This window comes from Coregonus lavaretus (genome assembly GCF_964263955.1).
Source record: "Coregonus lavaretus genome assembly, chromosome: 6".
Taxonomy (NCBI): Eukaryota; Metazoa; Chordata; class Actinopteri; order Salmoniformes; family Salmonidae; genus Coregonus; species Coregonus lavaretus.
Genome location: NC_139993.1, coordinates 55,248,748 through 55,269,766, shown reverse-complemented (window position 1 = coordinate 55,269,766; position 21,019 = coordinate 55,248,748). Strand labels below are relative to the sequence as shown.

The following is a 21,019-nucleotide window of genomic DNA, read 5'->3' as shown; positions in this document are numbered from 1 at the left end:
ACAATAGACCACATGTTACAGGCACAGCGGAGACCACTGTTTATAAACTTGTTATAACGCGCGGACATGTGCTCTTCCATCGATTAGTATGTCTAGGACAAACAGGAACAAGTAGCAAGCTAGGATAGCTACTGTTATCTAGTCCAAACGAAAGTCTGATAAAGCGGGATCTCACAACCCAAATGTACTAACTACGATACCTCAAATTATATTTTTGCAATTACAAGACAGGCATGTTCCGTTTACACGTATATATCGGATATTAGCTGACAGAGACAAGCGATCACAGTGGTATGTGTGAGGCTCGAGCCATTGATCTCTATACTAGGTAGGTGGCCATTTTGACACCGTTGATTTCGTCTGCTGCTAGCTCCATTTATCATCTATGGCCGTTGACAGTTACACTTTTTGAGTTTCATTTGTCATCACGTCAAGTAATGCATGTATTGTATTTTATGTAGCTAGCTAATATAATACTATTGAAAGTTGCACCATGCGTAATCGTTCGTTGTTGGCGAGTCTCACTCATTCAATGGCCTACTAGCAGTAACGTTAGCTTGTACGTAATGCTTGTTTACAACCGAGCCTGCTAACTAGTTTGCTAGCTGCTAGCTATATTACATAACTCTTAACTGCCCATTGCCATTCTCTTGCCTAAATGTTGTTTCTTAACAGTGTTGATCTGCTGCAAAGGTGTGAAGAAGTAATTTGAAAAGACGGCTGAGAAGTAAAGAAGAACACTTCGTTTTGTTAAATGCCAAGCCTTACAACACAACTTCAGCAACAATCTCTTCTGCCAGATGCTACAGCAAAGTCAGGATTGTACAATCTAGTAAAAGGCAGACAGTTGTTAGATATACTTTGAAAATTATATGAGTGACCTTTTATTAAGGAGAGTTGCCTCTGTATGACTCGAGTATAATTTTACAGCTAAGAAGTGAGTCAGTTTACATGAGTATGTGCTTTGAATGAATGGTGTATCTGACCAACACAACAGCCTAGGTTTTGCGTGTCTGAGGGTAAGATAAATGCAAGTGTGCACAGAACCAAATCTCCAGTACATTCTCTAGTGATACAACCTCTACAATAGCGAGTTAATGAGAATGTCAGGCTCCTTCTCACACCCCTTCCCAGAAGAGTCAGGATTTAGTGTGTGTTGATTGATACTACTAACTAACACAATGCTAGTCACATCATAGCTATAGGCCCCCTTGGGTTTTGTTATGTGACTGAACCGTGACCCCCCGTTTCTCTCTGTCGTAGCCCTCAGGCTGTGTGGATGAGGTGAACACAGGCTTTTCGCTGTTTTCTCCTTGAAGCAGCACTGTGAGGTAGATTTTCATTTTTCAGAGAGTGTCCACTTCTGGAGACAGGATGTGTTGGTGAGGAGGAATCAGTGTCAGGGCCCGGCCGGCACAAAGTGCTGCTTCCATACACCTTTTGAGAACATAGAACAGTTGAGTTGACTTTCCTCACTGACTCACACAGACACAGATCCCTACTACATATGCGTGCTTTTCATTCATGTCTGACTGATTCAATCGAATCATCTTGACACCGGCCAAGACCTGCAGTACCAATAACTGTGCCAGTCTCCTTACCACCCTTCTTCACTCATCGCCTCACCCTGGAAACTGGAGTTTCTCTCTGCCAGGGGCTCTGTCTCTCTCAGGCTGAAGAGTGGTCCTCCCTCCTGGTCTGCCTCAGCTTAACACACCAGGGCTGGGCCAGCGGTACCAAGCGGAACACATACCACACTGACAGAGAGAAGGGCCACTGGACTACAGAGCTGACTACTCTGGGTAAGAAGGTGATTTGTTATGTCATTCTGGTCAAGCTGTCAGTGGGTACAATCAGTGTCCTCTCTTTATACTGAAGTGAAATGACACTAACTACCAAGTGATTTGGCAGAGTTTACATTTGCACACACTCAAAGAAACTGCAATGATGATCGATGTAAATCCTAATTCATTCAAATCATTCATTTTCATTATTTGGGTAAAGATGGATAAAGACTACCATAAATTGTCTGGCATAAGCAGCCTGAGATTATCTTGCATGAAACACCAACTCCTCTGAAGTAATACCGATTCACACTCATTTCTGTCTGATGTCTGTTATTGGAGGTCTGGCAGTGATATCCCTCTTTCCTTGCCTCTCCAGATCTTGGCCATGAGGTTTGATGCCACGCTCTACTGACGGGAGACACTGGACCTAAATGGCGCAGCATGACTTTGTTCCAGCCTGGCTTAACTTCTCCACTCCCCAGCCCGCCAAGGTAAGTGAGCAAGACCGGTACTGGCTGTCCTAGTATGTTGCTCCTCAAGCAAGGGGGAAGGCTGATGACATCACGACTTCCCATCAAAACCTTGAAGTTTGCAGTTGTCTAAAAAACACTATTTTGCTGAAAAAGTTTTTTTTTTTTACACCCTTTAAGCCAGGTGTACACTACACGATTTAGCTGTCCCAGACAAGTTTTTGAGATTGGAGACAAAATCCCCCTGTCGTTGCCCTCTCATGGTGTGTGAGCTGGTCAGAGACGCAATCTGAGTGCTACCGATCCCGTCTTTGAGCAGTCCCAGACGTCCCAATATTTTCAAACGTTTGATTTTATCGGCACAAAACCTGCAATGCTCTTGTAGTGTAACATGTGCAATGACAAGTTTTGAGAACAGTGATCAGCAATAGCCAATGAGAGCTCGCCAGTGAGATGACGTTGTTTTGAATCACCCAGAATGTGTAGACTTGAGCTGGAGCGATGACTACTTGCGTTTGTACTTGCCAAAGTCACTTTAACCAAAGTCAGTGTCAAATCATGTCAACTCTGAAGTTCACAAGCAATGTTATTTAATTCAAAATGTTGGCTAGATATTTCAACTCTGTATGGCAAGCGGGAATGAGGCTGCGTTAACAATCTATTCACATCATCACGGGACAGCGTGGTATGGAGAATCCTCACGACCAAGTGAAGAATCTTGTAGTGTGTGACCCCCGTCTGTGCCACATCGTTTAGTGAGCGCACCACTAAGTTGGCAAGACAACAAACAACAGGAAAGACAGTCGTTTAATGTGAGCGGCTCGGCGATGTTAGGATTTTGAAAGTTGTGTGTTGTACACCCGGCATTAGTATGTGTACTTTACAGTATTTATACTTGGAATATCACTTTTCAACCTTTATCAGGAGTTATCTTGAGCCTATTTGCAATGAGAATCCATGTGTTTATCCAGCGGAAATGCAGAAGTCTTTTCTTTTTCGCTGTGATGCAGCTCGTCAAAAATGTACGAATACAAACTTGAAATCACTGATTATCATGACAATTTAGCCCACTGGGTGAAACTCCTAGACAGCAGTTGTGAGTAGCCTGATTTTCCATTCCAGATATTGTCCATTTTACTTTGACCTGTCCTGTTTTTAGGATATACTGTATTGTTTGTTAACATGTCATATTCAACATTTTAATTGATTGAACGCCATTTAGGTTAGGCCAGGGGTGTCAAACTTAATTCATCAATCAAGTACGAGGGAGGAGCGAAAACCCACAGACACTCTGCCCTCCGTGGAATGAGTTTGACACCTGTGGGTTAGGCTATTTGATGGGAAAAAGGTGCATGATGTAAAAAGTGTCTCATTACATTGTCATAAAGTTGATCTCCAGCCTGTAGGCTACAGAAAACACCACTCTTTCTACCGTAGGCTATAGGCTACATCATTTACAATGCCTTCAGAAAGTATTCAAACCCCTTGACTTTTTCCACAGTCTGTTGTGTTACAACCTGAATTAAAAATGTATTAAATTGAGATTTTTGGTAACTGGCCTACACACAATACCCCATAATGTCAAAGTGGAATTATGTTTTTCGAAATGTTGACAAATGCATAAAAAAGGAAACACTGAAACGTCTTGAGTCAATAAGTATTCAACCCCTTTGTTATAAATAATAATAATATGCCATTTAGCAGACGCTTTTATCCAAAGCGACTTACAGTCATGTGCGCATACATTTTTACGTATGGGTGGTCCCAGGGATCGAACCCACTACCCTGGCGTTACAAGCGCCATGCTCTACCAATTGAGCTACAGAGGACCACCACTTGTTATGGCAAGCCTAAATAAGTTCAGAAGTAATAATTTGCTTGACAAGTCACGTAATAAGTTGCATGGACTCACTCTGTGTGTAATAAGTGTTTAACATGATTTTTGAAAGGCTACCTCATCTCTGTACCCCACACATACAATTATCTGTAAGGTGCCTCAGTCGAGCAGGGAATTTCACACAGATTCAATCATAGGTTGTCCACTGCCTTACAAAGGGCACGTATTGGTAGATTTTAAAAAAACAGCTGACATTGAATATCCCTTTGAGCATGGTGAAGTTATTAATTACATTTTGGATGGTGTGTCAATACAACCAGTCACTTCCTAATTCAGTTGCCGGAGAGGAAGGAAACTGCTCAGGGATTTCACCATTTCACCATTTCAAATATTGTACAATCCAGATATGAAAATCTCTTAGAGACTTACCCAGAAAGACTCACAGCTGTAATCGCTGCCAAAGGTGATTCTAACATGTATTGACTCAGGTGGTTGAATACTTATCTAATCAAGGTATAGTGTTTTATTTTTCATAAATGTTATACAAATGTTAGAATCTTTCTACCACTTTGACATTAGAGTATTTTGTGTAGATTGTTGACAAAAAATTACAATTAAATCAATTTTATTCCCAATTTGTAACACAACAAAATGTGGAAAAAGTCAAGGTGTGTGAATACTTTCTGAAGGCACTGTATGTTAGATTATTTTTTGACGAAACGTTGGTGGAGTGCCTCAGCGGTGCGTCTCTCCAACAGCACCCTGGGTACTACACGGGGCAGCCTCAGCGCTCACCTAAATAGCCCATATGCCACTGGGTGAGATAAATGTTCATTGTTTTTGGGCCGAATTATGTAAGGTATATGTGTTGTTGGATGTTCGTCTTGGTCTGTTTAGCTCGGGAAATGTTCCAGAACCTCTCTAGGTCTCTCTTACAGGGCCGGCTCGCCCTAGGCCGCTGCTGGGGGTTAGGACAGGACAGGCATCCTATAATTCCTACTACAGACCAAGCTTTGTTTGCCCTGCTGTGCCTGGTTGAACTTTGACACCAAAGATATGTTGTGGTCTTGAATGACCCAGGTAGTCATGGCTGCCTGTCTCTGTTACATTTTCATTTTAGTCATTTAGCAGACGCTCTTATCCAGAGCGACTACAGTTAGTGAATGCATACATTATTTTTTTCCTACCCCCTATGGGAATCGAAACTGAGCTACATCCCTGCCGGCCATTCCCTCCCCTACCGTGGCAGATGCTGGGCCAATTGCGCGCCACCCCATGGGTCTCCCGGTCGCGGCAGAGCCTGGATTCGAACCAGGATCTCTAGTGGCACAGCTAACACTGCGATGCAGTGCCTTAGACCACTGCGCCACTCGGGAGACATGTAGAGGAGGATACACTATAGTCTTTATCACTACTTTCCAGTTGTATCACTTCTTTCTAGTAGCACTTGTCGGAATGCTGTAGCTGTTCAAATCATGGTTCAAAGTAATATGGATGACAGTGTAGACAGTTGTTTATTTTTTGGAGATTTAAGAAGTTTAAAGAATTTGATGTCTTAGTGCAGCTGGGGGTGGGCCATCCAGTGCATTAATACTGTATGTCAGGGCAGGATTTTATCAGATTTCAGTGGCATTTGGTTTGGTCATTTGGTGTTGTTGGTTGTGTCGTCATGGTGCCATGTAGTATGTTGATTTTGGTATTAGGGATGTGACAAATGGACAATTTTGCTTAACGTTTAAACTGCCATTTTCTTTTATTGGTGTTCCGTTAAAACGATAAGAAAAAATTCCACGTCAATTTAAAATGCAGAATAATGGTCGTATTACGTACACTGCTCAAAAAAATAAAGGGAACACTAAAATAACACATCCTAGATCTTAATGAATGAAATAATCTTATTAAATACTTTTTTCTTTACATAGTTGAATGTGCTGACAACAAAATCACACAAAAATGATCAATGGAAATCAAATGTATCAACCCATGGAGGTCTGGATTTGGAGTCAGCCTCAAAATTAAAGTGGAAAACCACACTACAGGCTGATCCAACTTTGATGTAATGTCCTTAAAACAAGTCAAAATGAGGCTCAGTAGTGTGTGTGGCCTCCACGTGCCTGTATGACCTCCCTACAACGCCTGGGCATGCTCCTGATGAGGTGGCGGATGGTCTCCTGAGGGATCTCCTCCCAGACCTGGACTAAAGCATCTGCCAACTCCTGGACAGTCTGTGGTGCAACGTGGCGTTGGTGGATGGAGCGAGACATGATGTCCCAGATGTGCTCAATTGGATTCAGGTCTGGGGAACGGGCGGTCCATAGCATCAATGCCTTCCTCTTGCAGGAACTGCTGACACACTCCAGCCACATGAGGTCTAGCATTGTCTTGCATTAGGAGGAACCCAGGGCTAACCGTACCAGCATATGGTCTCACAAGGGGTCTGAGGATCTCATCTCGGTACCTAATGGCAGTCAGGCTACCTCTGGCGAGCACATGGAGGGCTGTGCGGCCCCCCCAAAGAAATTCCACCCCACACCATGACTGACCCACCGCCAAACCGGTCATGCTGGAGGATGTTGCAGGGAGCAGAACGATCTCCACGGCGTCTCCAGACTCTGTCACGTCTGTCACATGTGCTCAGTGTGAACCTGCATTCATCTGTGAAGAGCACAGGGCGCCAGTGGCGAATTTGCCAATCTTGATGTTCTCTGGCAAATGCCAAACGTCCTGCACGGTGTTGGGCTGTAAGCACAACCCCCACCTGTGGACGTCGGGCCCTCATACCACCCTCATGGAGTCTGTTTCTGACCGTTTGAGCAGACACATGCACATTTGTGGCCTGCTGGAGGTCATTTTGCAGGGCTCTGGCAGTGCTCCTCCTTGCACAAAGGCGGAGGTAGCAGTCCTGCTGCTGGGTTGTTGCCCTCCTACGGCCTCCTCCACGTCTCCTGATGTACTGGCCTGTCTCCTGGTAGCGCCTCCATGCTCTGGACACTACGCTGACAGACACAGCAAACCTTCTTGCCACAGCTCGCATTGATGTGCCATCCTGGATGAGCTGCACTACCTGAGCCACTTGTGTGGGTTGTAGACTCCGTCTCATGCTACCACTAGAGTGAAAGCACCGCCAGCATTCAAAAGTGACCAAAACATCAGCCAGGAAGCATAGGAACTGAGAAGTGGTCTGTTGTCACCACCTGCAAAACCAGTCCTTTATTGGGGGTGTCTTGCTAATTGCCTATAATTTCCACCTGTTGTCTATTCCATTTGCACAACAGCATGTGACATTTATTGTCAATCAGTGTTGCTTCCTAAGTGGACAGTTTGATTTCACAGAAGTGTGATTGACTTGGAGTTACATTGTGTTGTTTAAGTGTTTTGGGGAGTGTATATATGACCCCTAGGGCCGGCAATGAAGTTACACTATATATCCAAAAGTATGTGGACACACCTTCAAATTAGTGGATTCGGCCATTTCAGCAACACGTTGCTGACAAGTGTATAAAATCGAGCACACTGCCATGCAATCTCCATAGACAAACATTGGCAGTAGAATGGCCTTACTGAAGAGCTCAGTGACTTTCAACATGGCACCGTCATAGGATGCCACCTTTCCAACAAGTCAGTTAACCAAATGTATGCCCTGCTAGAGCTGCCCCGGTCAACTGTAAGTGCTGTTATTTTGAAGTGGAAACGTCTAGACGCAACAACGGCTCAGCCGCGAAATGGTAGGCCACACAAGCTCACAGAATGGTACCGCCCAGCTGTTCTCGGTTGCAACACTCACTACCGAGTCCCAAACTGCCTCGGGAAGCAACGTCATTATAATAACTGTTTGTTGGGAGCTTCATGAAATGGGGAAAGAAGTAATGTGGTGTGGGGAATTTAATGCCCACAACACACTTTGTGGGGGAAACGGATGGATGGAAATGGCCAAGTGATGGAAAATCTGGTAGAAATGAAAGATCTGGTGTGCCTGAATGATGGCCGAGGGACCAAGATTGATGTAGCCACAGGGAAAGAGTCTGCCTTGGACCTCACTCTGGTATCTAGTGCGATGGCAGGAATATGTGAGTGGGAGGTATGGGATTTGACAGTAGGGAGTGATCATTACCCCATAGTATGTACAGCAGGCTGGAGGGAGGAGGAGGTGTTAGTGGATGGAGTAGGCAGGTGGGTGTTTGGAAGGGCAAAGTGGGATCAGTTTCAGGAGCTCAGTGAGCAGATGATGGCTCGGGTGGATATGAGAGGGGATGTGGATAGTATGAATAACTGGGTGAGAACAGCGTTAGTGGGGGCAGCTACTGAGGCTATACCTAAGAGTTCAGGGAGGAGGAGGAAAGCAGTCCCATGGTGGACGGAGGAGTGTGGGACAATGGTGAGGAGTAGGAACAGGGCATTTAGAGTACAGAAAAGGACGCATAACTTCCAACATCTGATTCCGTATAAGCAGGCCCAGGCCCTGGTGAGGAGAACTATCCGTCAGGCAAAGAGGTCATGTTGGCATCGGTTCTGTGACACCATTGGAAGGGCGACAAGTGTGGGGGATGATTAAGAGGATGAGTGGGGTCAGAAGGGAGTGGGATTATCCAGTGTTGATGAGTGGGGAGGATGTGGTAGTAGCAGATGAGGAGAAGGCAGAGATGATGGCCAAAGTGTTTGTCCAAGTGCATAGCTCGGCAAATTTGGCAGAGGGGGAGAGAGAGCACGAGAGACGAGCATCCTGGAGTGCTGGATAGGAGGGAGGATGTAAATGATGCGTTGAATGCACCATTTACCATGGCAGAGGTGAAAAGAGCAATAGGAAAGGCTGGGTTAACTTCACCTGGGAAAGATGAGGTGTGCTATGTTATGTTGGCCCATCTTAGTGATGAGGCACTGGATAAGGTATTGGCGTTGTACAACAGAGTGTGGGAGGAGGGGAAACTACCAGGCAGTTGGAAGGAGGCAGTAGTGGTACCAATCCGGAAGCCCGGGAAGGACCCAACGAGGCCAACAAGCTATCGGCCAATAGCTTTAACATCACATGTATGTAAGATTATGGAACGTATGATTACGGAGAGGCTAATTTACTTCCTGGAGAGCAGAGGGCTAGTATCGCCACATCAGAGTGGGTTCAGGAAGGGTAGGGGAACTATGGACCCAGTGCTCTGCTTAGAAGCAGTTCAGGAAGGCTCAGGTGAGCAAGGAGACTGTTGTAGCTGTCTTTTTTGATGTGGAGAAGGCGTATGATATGATGTGGAAGGAGGGATTGTTAATCAAGCTTGATATTATGTTGGTGGAAGAACGTAAAACTGGATTAAGGATTTCCTGTTTGGAAGGTCTATCCAGGTGAGGGTGGGGAAGTCTCTATCAGGCAGATACCTGGTGGGTAACAGTACACCACAGGGGAGCATGATTAGTCCTCTGTTGTTCTCAATCATGATCAATGATGTTTACTCTCAGGTACAGCCGGATATTGGCAGGTCGTTATTTGCAGATGATGGGGCCTTATGGAAGAGGGGAAGAAATGTGCCATACATAGTCAGGAAGGTACAGGAAGCAGTTGATGAGGTAGAGCGGTGGGCATTAATGTGGGGATTCAGGTTCTCTGTAGAGAACTCAGACAGTGTTCTTTTTTTATTTTTATTTTATTTTATTTCACCTTTATTTAACCAGGTAAGCCAGTTGAGAACAAGTTCTCATTTACAACTGCGACCTGGCCAAGATAAAGCAGGAGGAAGGTGGGGGATGAGGTATGCTTGAGGTTATATGGGAGAAACTTGGAGAGGGTGGGGGCCTTCAGGTTCCTTGGGGTATACTTTGACAGTAGACTGATCTGGGCAGAACACATTGAGAGAGGGGTGGGAAAGTGTAAGAAGATGCTAAATGAGATGCGCTGTCTGACGGGAAGGAGTGGGGGGCTGGGCATTCCTCATGGAGGACCATGAATGCTGCATTGATCCGATCTGTAATAGACTATGGCAGTATAGTGTATGGTTCGGCAGCCCGGACCGCATTGCAAAGGCTAGATGTCATACAGGGGCAAGGACTCAGAATATGTAGTGGGGCGTTTCGGACGTCCCCAGTGGCTGCATTACAGGTGGAGATGGGGGATATGCCATTGCAGATTAGGAGACAGCAGCTGGCAATGAATTATTGGGTCAACCTACAGGGACATGGGGTGTCTCATCCTGCGAAAGGGATTTTACAGGCATGCTGGGAACATGAGCGAAGACAGAACACGAGCTTTGGGTGGGTGGGTAATACCCAGGCAAAGGAGATGGGGCTGTATGGAAGGGAGTTTAGTCCAACGGTAGTTATTCCTGTAAATCCACCATGGCTACTCCCGCCTCCAGTAGTTGATCTAGAAGTGTTGGAGAGACTACAGAAAGATAGGGAGGGGGTTGATCCATCTGATTTCTTTAAGAGACGTCTGGATACTGTGTATCAGGATTTTGTGGCCATTTACACAGATGGTTCAAAAGATCTAAGGACAGGACGTACTGGGTCAGCATTTGCAGTGCAGGAATGTGGGGTGGAAGTCAGGAAATTACATCTGGCTGTATCTACGGCGGAGCTGATGGCCATACTGTTGGCCTTGCAGTGGGTGGAGGAAGTCAAGCCAGACAGAGTAGTTATTTGCTCTGATTCATGTGCAGTGTTAATGAGTCTCTAGTCCTTAAGCTCACATAGCAGACAAGACCTGTTTTATGAGGTGCTACAAACCCATGGCAGGATTAAACAGATGGGTATACAGATAAGATTTACTTGGGTCCCAGCCCATGTGGGGGTGGAGGGGAACGAGGCAGTTGATGTACTGGCTAAACAAGCACTTAGTAGTGGGGATGTTGATGTTGTAGTTTCAATGAGCAAGGCAGAGGCAAAAAGCCTGATATGGACAGTGAGGGTGCAGAGATGGCAGGAGCAGTGGAATAGAGATACTAAGGGCAGGCATTTATTTCAAGTACAGAGGAAAGTCGGCGAGGGTAGGTCGGCAGGAAGCAACAGAAGAGAGGAGGCTATTTTTACAAGATTAAGGGTGGGACACAGCCAGTTGAATAAGACATTAAACGTGATAGGAAAGCGTCCAACAGGAAAGTGTGATTATTGCCCGGGAACAGAGACCGTGGAGCATGTATTGCTACAGTGTGGGCAGTATCAGAGGGAAAGAGAGAGGATGAGATCTAGTATGAGGGAGAAGGGGATACAATAAATTAGTTTAAAGAGTATATTGAGTAGAACGTCATTAGATATAGTCTCAAATATTTTGTTATCTTTTTTAAGAGCACCGGGGCAGGCAGGTAGGATTTACTTTCTCCCTGTCTCTGGCCTACACTCCAGTAGGTGGCGGTAATGCACCATAACGTTGGATGCCAACCGCCGATAAACCCCACTGAAGAATAATAATTAATGAAATGGGTTTACGTTGCCATGCAGCAGCACACAAGCCTAATTTCACCATGCGCAATGCTAAGCGTCAGCTGGAGTGGTGTAAAGCTCGCCAACATTGGACTCTAGAGCAGTGGAAACGCGTTCTCTGGAGTGATGAATCACACTTCACCATCTGGCAGTCCGACGGACGAATCTGGGTTTGGCAGATGCCAGGAGAACGCTACCTTCCCAAATGCATAGTGCCAACTGTAAAGTTTGGTGGAGGAGGAATAATGGTCTGGAGCTGTTTTTCATGGTTAGGGCTAGGCCCCTTAGTTCCAGTGAAGGAGAATCTTAACGCTACAGCATACAATGACATTCTAGACGATTCTATGCTTCCAACTTTGTGGCAACAGTTTGGGGAAGGCCCTTTCTGTTTCAGCAGAAGGTCCATATAGAAATGGTTTGTCGATCGGTGTGGAAGAACTTGACTGGCCTGCACAGAGCCCTGACCTCAACCCCATCAAACACCATTGGGATGAATTGGAACACCGACTGCGTGCCAGGCCTAATCGCCCAACATCAGTGCCCGACCTCACTAATGCTCTTGTGGATGAATGTAAGCAAGTACCCACAGCAGTGTTCCAACATCTAGTGGAAAGCCTTCCCAGAAGAGTGGAGGCTGTTATAGCAGCAAAGGAGGGACCATTTTAATGCCCATGATTTTGGAATGAAATGTTTGACGGGCCGGTGTCCACATACTTTTGGCCATGTGGTGTATGTCTACCGTAACCCTAAACAGACATAGAACGCATCTACAGTAACATGTCGATAGCGACAATTGTTAACTTTTCAGACAAATCAAATAAAGTTACGCATCAGGTCTGTACCTTTTCAGACAGTAGAATTCTGCTCCGGGGTAAAATGTAATGTATTTTTTCCCTGACAACAATACACGTTGCTGATTGATGTGCAGCTATGTTGTTTTTGTATATATATTTTTTAATTGGAAGGTAGCTAGATGTGTTTTATTTCTACAAATTGTCTTGGTAAGTCACGGTATTTAACAAACTTTAAAGTACTTTTCTAGGAGAGAGTGGCCTGCTTGCAGCAGCTCGAGATTATTTGATTGACACTTCTGGTTGCCTAGTGATGGATTTTTGTCAGGTTTCAGAAGCGGCAAACCTTCATTACACACAAGTGAAAATGTCTGTTCATATCACCAGATAAGGTTTCGTGTCGTCATTTTAAAAAATGTAGTGTAGTCTACCCTAATAGACAGACTAACAAACATGCCGTAGCCTGAGTCGCTTTCAAGGGGACACATTCCATTATGTCTGAAAAACATTATCGATACAGGCTACTGTAATTTAATATGAGGGTAAAACGAAAAGTAGGCTCGCAAGACTGGCCCGAAGACATCGGTTCCATGAATAGGCTAGGATATTCTACACGCAACAGACCGAAGACTGAACACACACTTGCATCATTAGTGAAGAGACAGAGCAGGCAGGCCAGCGTGAGGGAGAGAGAGGCAGAAGCCTGCTCATACAGTGGGGAAAAAAAGTATTTAGTCAGCCACCAATTGTGCAAGTTCTCCCACTTAAAAAGATGAGAGAGGCCTGTAATTTATCATAGGTACACATCAACTATGACAGACAAAATGAGAAAAAAAGATCCAGAAAATCACATTGTAGGATTTTTTATGAATTTATTTGCAAATTATGGTGGAAAATAAGTATTTGGTCAATAACAAAAGTTTCTCAATACTTTGTTATATACCCTTTGTTGGCAATGACACAGGTCAAACGTTTTCTGTAAGTCTTGCTGGTATTTTGGCCCATTCCTCCATGCAGATCTCCTCTAGAGCAGTGATGTTTTGGGGCTGTCGCTGGGCAACACAGACTTTCAACTCCCTCCAAAGATTTTCTATGGGGTTGAGATCTGGAGACTGGCTAGGCCACTCCAGCACCTTGAAATGCTTCTTACGAAGCCACTCCTTCGTTGCCCGGGCGGTGTGTTTGGGATCATTGTCATGCTGAAAGACCCAGCCACGTTTAATCTTCAATGCCCTTGCTGATGGAAGGAGGTTTCTACTCAAAATCTCACGATACATGGCCCCATTAATTCTTTCCTTTACACGGATCAGTCGTCCTGGTCCCTTTGCAGAAAAAATGATGTTTCCACCCCCATGCTTCACAGTAGGTATGGTGTTCTTTGGATGCAACTCAGCATTCTTTGTCCTCCAAACACGACGAGTTGAGTTTTTACCAAAAAGTTCTATTTTGGTTTAATCTGACATTCTCCCAATCCTCTTCTGGATCATGCAAATGCACTCTAGCAAACTTCAGACGGGCCTGGACATGTACTGGCTTAAGCAGGGGGACACGTCTGGCACTGCAGGATTTGAGTCCCTGGCGGCGTAGTGTGTTACTGATGGTAGGCTTTGTTACTTTGGTCCCAGCTCTCTGTAGGTCATTCACTAGGTCCCCCCGTGTGGTTCTGGGATTTTTGCTCACCGTTCTTGTGATCATTTTGACCCCACGGGGTGAGATCTTGCGTGGAGCCCCAGATCGAGGGAGATTATCAGTGGTCTTGTATGTCTTCCATTTCCTAATAATTGCTCCCACAGTTGATTTCTTCAAACCAAGCTGCTTACCTATTGCAGATTCAGTCTTCCCAGCCTGGTGCAGGTCTACAATTTTGTTTCTGGTGTCCTTTGACAGCTCTTTGGTCTTGGCCATAGTGGAGTTTGGAGTGTGACTGTTTGAGGTTGTGGACAGGTGTCTTTTATACTGATAACAAGTTCAAACAGGTGCCATTAATACAGGTAACGAGTGGAGGACAGAGGAGCCTCTTAAAGAAGAAGTTACAGGTCTGTGAGAGCCAGAAATCTTGCTTGTTTGTAGGTGACCAAATACTTATTTTCCACCATAATTTGCAAATAAATTCATTAAAAATCCTACAATGTGATTTTCTGGATTTTTTTTCTCAATTTGTCTGTCATAGTTGACGTGTACCTATGATGAAAATTACAGGCCTCTCTCATCTTTTTAAGTGGGAGAACTTGCACAATTGGTGGCTGACTAAATACTTTTTTTCCCCACTGTATGTTTTGGTAATCTGCATCTCGCAATGTCTTGTTTTGCATACCTTGCAAATTCAAGTAGCCTAAAGCCTCTTCCTCTGTGGTTTTATTTTAATTACACAACTTCCCCAGGCCTTTATATCCTATCGGTTATAACACGGAAAATAATATGTTTTGTGATAATTGAACTGTGATTTTAATTAAGAAAAACATTGTTTTTCGGTTAGGGATTTTTCTTAACGTTAAGGATCCCAACTTAATTTAAACGTTTACGTTCACACCCCTATTTGGTATATTGAAATAGCTTGTGAGGTATTGCTCTGAGTGGTTACTGAGGCTCTTATAAATGTGCCCCTCTGTCTCTCTTTCTGTCTGTCTCTTTCTCTATCTCTCTCTGTACATCTCTCTCTTTCCCTCTCTGTATCTCTCAGTCCCTTGCAGCGTTTGAGAGGCATGGAGAGAGTCTTGCCCGCGGTGATTCTCGGCCCGCTGTGAGCCGCCGCCGCCATAACTCCTCGGATGGCTTCTTCAACAACAACCCTCTCAGAGCACCTGCAGGTAGCACACATACACACACGGACTCACCCTACCTGACCCCAACACCCAAATCAAAGTTTATTAGCCACAGATATACAGATGTTAAAGCAGAGTTGACCAGTATGTGTGTGTGTTGGATGTATGTGGTCCAATCAGTTCTTAACCTTGATTTTCCTTTCCCCCTCCTCTGGTTGCTAGGTGATGGGTGGCACCATCCCTCTCTCCTGCGGCATGACTCTGTGGACTCAGGCGTGGCTAAGGGAGGGCAGGGGGGCCTGGGCAGCGGTCTCTGGGGGCAGGAGGGACCCCACCATGGGCGCCACCCCATGCGCCCTGTGCGGGATAGGGAGAGTGACAGGAAGCGACCAGGGCCCCACCACCAGCGCAACGGGACCTTCCACCCCCAGAAAGGAGGCTTCCTGCCAGTTGAGGGAGGCCATGAGGACAAGCTGAAGTTTGTGGAGGAGGATTTTGTGGGTGCCCTCTCATCTTTCTCTAGATTGTCTTTGCTTGAATTTAAAACAACTCCAAAGCTTTGGTTTATCAGGCTGTTGCAGAGAATTTTAAAATTGTTAGCGACCTGCTGGGTTATTACTATGTTTAAATTACTTCAGACAACGTTTGTTAAGTTAAGGGTGTTCTTGCTTTTTTCCTCAGCCCTCACTCAACCAATCAGAGAGCAGTGGGAAGCCGGTGGCCCAGCCTCATGCCGTAGGGACTCCTGTAGGAGTTTGGGGTGAGTACGGAGCTCTGCCAGTGACTGGCTTTGAAGGGGAGCATGCCTGATTGATTGATTGATTGGTCGATCCTTCCCCCACAGAGCACCCTCCTAGTGCCAAGCAGACCATGAATAAGATGTTGGTCATCAAGAAGGTTTCCAAGGAAGACCCCAACGCTGCTTTCTCTGCTGGTTTCGCCAACACGACGGTACCCCACCTAACCAACGGCACCAAAACCCCTATCTCCTCATCCAGTGTCTACAAGAGCCTGGTGCCCAAGCCAGCTATCACCCCAACCAAGGTAGGTAAGCCCTAAATATAGTCACCTCCCCAGCCAAGGTAGGACCTCACTACTGCCATCTCTTCAACCAAGACCGGGTATAATCACTAGTCACATCCTCAGCCAAGGTAGGACCTCACTACTGCCATCTCTTCAACCAGGACAGGGTATAATCACTAGTCACATCCCCAGCCAAGGTAGGACCTCACTACTGCCATCTCTTCAACCAAGACCGGGTATAATCACTAGTCACATCCTCAGCCAAGGTAGGACCTCACTACTGCCATCTCCTTAACCAGGACAGGGTATAATCACTAGTCACATCCTCAGCCAAGGTAGGACCTCACTACTGCCATCTCTTCAACCAGGACAGGGTATAATCACTAGTCACATCCTCAGCCAAGGTAGGACCTCACTACTGCCATCTCTTCAACCAGGACAGGGTATAATCACTAGTCACATCCTCAGCCAAGGTAGGACCTCACTACTGCCATCTCTTCAACCAGGACAGGGTATAATCACTAGTCACATCCCCAGCCAAGGTAGGACCTCACTACTGCCATCTCTTCAACCAGGACAGGGTATAATCACTAGTCACATCCTCAGCCAAGGTAGGACCTCACTACTGCCATCTCTTCAACCAGGACAGGGTATAATCACTAGTCACATCCTCAGCCAAGGTAGGACCTCACTACTGCCATCTCCTCAACCAGGACCGGGTATAATCACTAGTCACATCCTCAGCCAAAATAATGAATCACTACTTGACTTTATTTTTTCCCTTTGCAGGCTGGTCCCTGGAAGCCAAGCGGGAGAGAAACCAAAAGCAGTTTTAATTTATCCGGCTGGGACTCCGCCTTCACCAGTCCTGCTGCCTCTGTGACCAAACCTCTTACGCCTGTCACTCCCCCGACCTACGGAACCCCCAAGGAGGTGAGTCTGACCTCTGACAGGGACCAGAGGGCAACTTACTTAAGCCAACAAGAGTGGGAGTCTGAAAACTGCTTTAGCATTCCACCACCGACCCACCCTTGATATGATACAATTTATTTCTGAAGACTTACAATTTATTTCATATGACCCTCTCCCCCCAGCCTCCCTCCAGCATCACCTCTCCCATCGACGTCACCCTTCCTCGTCTGAAGCTGATGCGTCGCAGCACCGACCGGAAGAGTGAGTTCCTGCGAGGCCTGAAGGATGAGAGGAACGGGGATGGGCCCACCTCTACCAGTCCCTCAGACCCTAAGGAGAACAGAGGAGACTTACAGGAGAATATGATCCCTCACACTCTCAGCGACTCAGACACAGATCACCTTTCCAGCTCGCTGGAGGCAGAACACAGGTAAGTTGCACCCACATGTACATACCCTCTCTTCCTTCACACCCCTCAGTGACTCAAACAGTAAGATCTTGAAGCTGAGTGGGGTGTGTTGGGTTGGGGCGCTGTAGAGCGGTTGACCCCTGGGGTCAGGGTGGGGCGACCAAGCTATTTTGTGTGAAAGTAACGAGAGCCCTACATTATTATGAAATGAATTCTATGGAGGCTTTGCTGTTGCTTTATGTATATGCATGTACACTGTACAAAACATTAAGGACACCTTCCTAATATTGAGTTGCACCCCCTTTTGCCCTCAGAACAGCCTCAATTCGTTGGGGCATGGACTACAAGGTGTCGAAAGCGTTCACAGGGATACTGGCCCACGTTGACTCCAATGTTTCCCACAGTTGTGTCAAGTTGGCTGGATGTCCTTTGGGTGGTGGACCATTCTTGATACACACGGGAAACTGTTGAGCATGAAAAACCCAGCAGCGTTGCAGTTCTTGACACACTCAAACTTGTGCGCCTGGCACCTACTACCACACCCCGTTCAAAGGCACTTAAATCTTTTGCCTTGCCCATTCACCATCTGAATGGCACACCTACACAATCCATGTCTCAAAGGCTTAAAAATCCTTCTTTAACTGTTTCCTCGCCTTCATCTACACTATTTGAAGTGGATTTAATACTTAAGAATCTGAGTAACATAATACAAAATCCCCATCAAAATCTGTTAGTTTAAGATAGAGATATCAGGTTTTTTGCATGGGCTGCGTCTCAATCCACCGCATCCACCTATGTCGGCCTTAGGCATCTGCAGTGGAAGGTGGCCGAGCTACAGCGGTGTTTGCCAGACAATGAGTCATCCCGAAAATCAGTTCTCACGAAAACGCATGTAGCGTCCAAATGGTTTCCGTTTTGCTCTACGACCCCCACAAGTGTCACGGGACATGTCTGAAGTCGGTAATGCTGATGTGCCAACTTTTGTCTGTAGCGTCCGAACCGTTTGGGCTTCAAACTAATATGACCCCAATGTGGATGGGGAGACTCATTAACACGATGGTGTTCTCCGTTTTGCTCTACGACTCCCACAAGTCACGGAACTCGTCAGAAGGTAACCCATACAAACAAATGGAAGTATGGAGGTAGTTTTGTGCCAACAAAAATAAGGGGTTAAATATGTGTCCAAAAAAAACAATATTTCCTGAGCTTCATTACATTTTTTTTTTTTTTTTTCTCCTAGATATAGGACAGACACTTCAAAGCTTGTTTGACCAGTGTTATGATGAGTTTCTCAGGTATCAAATAATAATTATACCATAAAAACATCATATCAACCAGTGATCTCCTCCTCTTCTGGTAGGTTGCTCAAAGCTATGGGCTGGCAGGAGTACCCAGAGAATGATGACAACTTCTTGCCCATCACTGATGCCGAGCTCCAAGAATTTCAAGCTAAAACTGAGAAGGTAAAAGCTATACATAGTTATTTATCTGTGTATACATGTGTTACTGTGAGCCTGTGCGTGGGTCTCTCTCTATAGCTAGGTTTCCATCCAATTGGCGACAGATTTTCAAGCAAATATTAAAAAATTAGCACCATGTGAAGTTCATCATAACTTATTTTGTCTGCCTATAAACCTTTCATGCTTTTCCATGTCGTGGTGGAAGGCCATAGACTGTGGTAGGCCTACAATGTGACATATCATTGCGGCGTGACTCCCAAGTTTACTTCAAAACGATGGCTATTATATCAATATATGCGCATAAAGGCATTTTCACCTCCATTTCACCATATCCCACCATGTCGAACAAACAAATTGTCGACATTTATGAATTTGGACCGACATTTCCTGTTTCCAATAGCCCTGTCGTGACTTCTTATGTGTCAGGTCTGCATGAAACGTTTGGAAACCTGGTTAGTGTTGTTATTAATCTAGCTGTCTGTTCTAGCTGAAGAGGAACGGGCTGGGCCAGAACGGTGTTCTCCTGAAGCCTCTTCTCAAGGGTGCGCCCCTGCCCCTGCTGTCCTGGAGAAACCCTGTTGAGCCTGAACTAGAAGAGGTCTCAGAGTCCGAGAGCACTAGCAGCAGCCAGACATCAGACGACGCAGACACCTAACATGCAGACACCCCTCCTCTTCTTCTTCCTCACGTCACGCTCCCTCGCTCATTGCACTCGTCTGTTTTACACTTCCTCGTTCACACGAGACTGTTCATTCAGACACTGGGGTGACAGAGAGGTCAGAGGTGAGGCCTGCCTGCCTGCCTGAGGGTCTTTCTGCTTGGTTTTCATTCTGTTTTTTCTTTCCTTTCTTTTTCTTTCTTTTGACCCCTGTTTGTTTGGTATTTTACTAGAAGCTAAAATGATTATTGAAAGCAAAACCCATCAGCATTTTTCTTTTGATTTTGTGATGAAAAAAGCTAACCCATGATGACATCAACCAAACCAATAATGATTTTACTTGCAAATGACTTCATCGATCAATACATTCTTTTGAAATATGGCTTTGACACCTGCTGTTGCTTAAACAATTTGTAGCATTTGTGTTGAGATGAAACAATCATTGTGAGCAGTTGATATTGACATTGCAGTCCCCTAAATAACCCTTCTGGATGTATTTAGGTTTGTTTTGTTTTGGTCCATTTAAAGCCGACAAATGGTAATGTCTTTGTCTTATTTGAACAGTGTAAGGCATGCGTTTGCTCATCATTATATTTTCTCCTAAGCAGTAGGAGAACAGTCATTTACAGTCATGGACCACCATTACTTTTATTGCAATACTGATTGAATGTAGCCAGGAAGGGCATAAAGAATAATAAAACAAAGTTTCAAAGTAATGGAAATGCCAATTTACCAAACTTATTCTGGAGACAAACTAAATTATCCCATTGTAGCTGTTCAAGCTGATTATCTGTTCTTAGTTCACCAACCGCCATCATTTTCAGATGTGCAAAATTCCAAGTTCTGTGGTTGAGTCCCCTGTAGCTCAGTTGGTAGAGCATGGCGCTTGCAACGCCAGGGTTGTGGGTTCGTTTCCCACGGGGGGCCAGTATGAAAAAATGTATGCACTCACTAACTGTAAGTCGCTCTGGATAAGAGCGTCTGCTAAATGACTAAAATGTAAAAATAGAGACTGTAAACTTACAGCCCCCCAAATATTCCTACTTGTATTAAGATACAACCTGGTTTTCTTTCTTACATAAGGGACTGCTTTTGTAAATTATGCATTTACCAGATTTTGAAATTGCAGCTATTTTCCTGACTGGTAGAATGTTCAGCTGGCTTTACCACAGATTTAAGGCTCTTTGTTGGGTTTTTGTTTTATTTTCTAATTTGGTACAGCTGTAAATCCCACATTGATATATTTTTTTTTGCATATTGTTCTTGCAGCCTTGATATTCAGGGTGGATTGTAAAAATATATATAATACAAATTGTGAGTTTTGAAAAATGTAAGATTATTTTGATAACATTATTTACATATTTTTAAAGATAAGGTATCCTGAATGGGACTGTCTGTATGAGAAATAAACTACTGCATCTTGGAAAAATGTAATTGTAATAAATATTTTGCATCAGTTTGCCAAACATTTGTCTGCTTCTCTATCTAAGAATCAAAAATTATCCACAAGTG

The 21,019-nt window shown here is 45.0% G+C and overlaps 1 protein-coding gene across 1 annotated transcript; it reads left to right on the top strand.

Annotated features, from left to right (window-relative positions):
• Nucleotides 1-81: 81 nt before the first annotated feature.
• LOC311131301 (vasculin-like protein 1) lies at nucleotides 82-20,970 on the top strand. The gene is made up of 11 exons (XM_084164199.1): nucleotides 82-328; nucleotides 676-1,802; nucleotides 2,164-2,278; nucleotides 14,964-15,090; nucleotides 15,268-15,542; nucleotides 15,727-15,805; nucleotides 15,890-16,089; nucleotides 16,858-17,001; nucleotides 17,163-17,410; nucleotides 18,750-18,852; nucleotides 19,337-20,970. The coding sequence occupies exons 3-11, from the start codon at nucleotides 2,219-2,221 to the stop codon at nucleotides 19,502-19,504; spliced, it is 1,404 nt and encodes a 467-aa protein (XP_084020325.1). The 5' UTR covers nucleotides 82-328; nucleotides 676-1,802; nucleotides 2,164-2,218; the 3' UTR covers nucleotides 19,505-20,970.
• The last annotated feature ends 49 nt before the right edge of the window (nucleotides 20,971-21,019 follow it).

Bases quoted from the DNA above. Each gene is read 5' to 3' on its own strand.
- LOC311131301 (XM_084164199.1), top strand. From the start codon at position 2,219: ATGGCGCAGCATGACTTTGTTCCAGCCTGGCTTAACTTCTCCACTCCC. The intron at 2,279-14,963 runs GTAAGTGAGCAA...TGTATCTCTCAG, and splicing joins CCACTCCCCAGCCCGCCAAG to TCCCTTGCAGCGTTTGAGAG. The intron at 18,853-19,336 runs GTAAAAGCTATA...TGTCTGTTCTAG, and splicing joins TTCAAGCTAAAACTGAGAAG to CTGAAGAGGAACGGGCTGGG.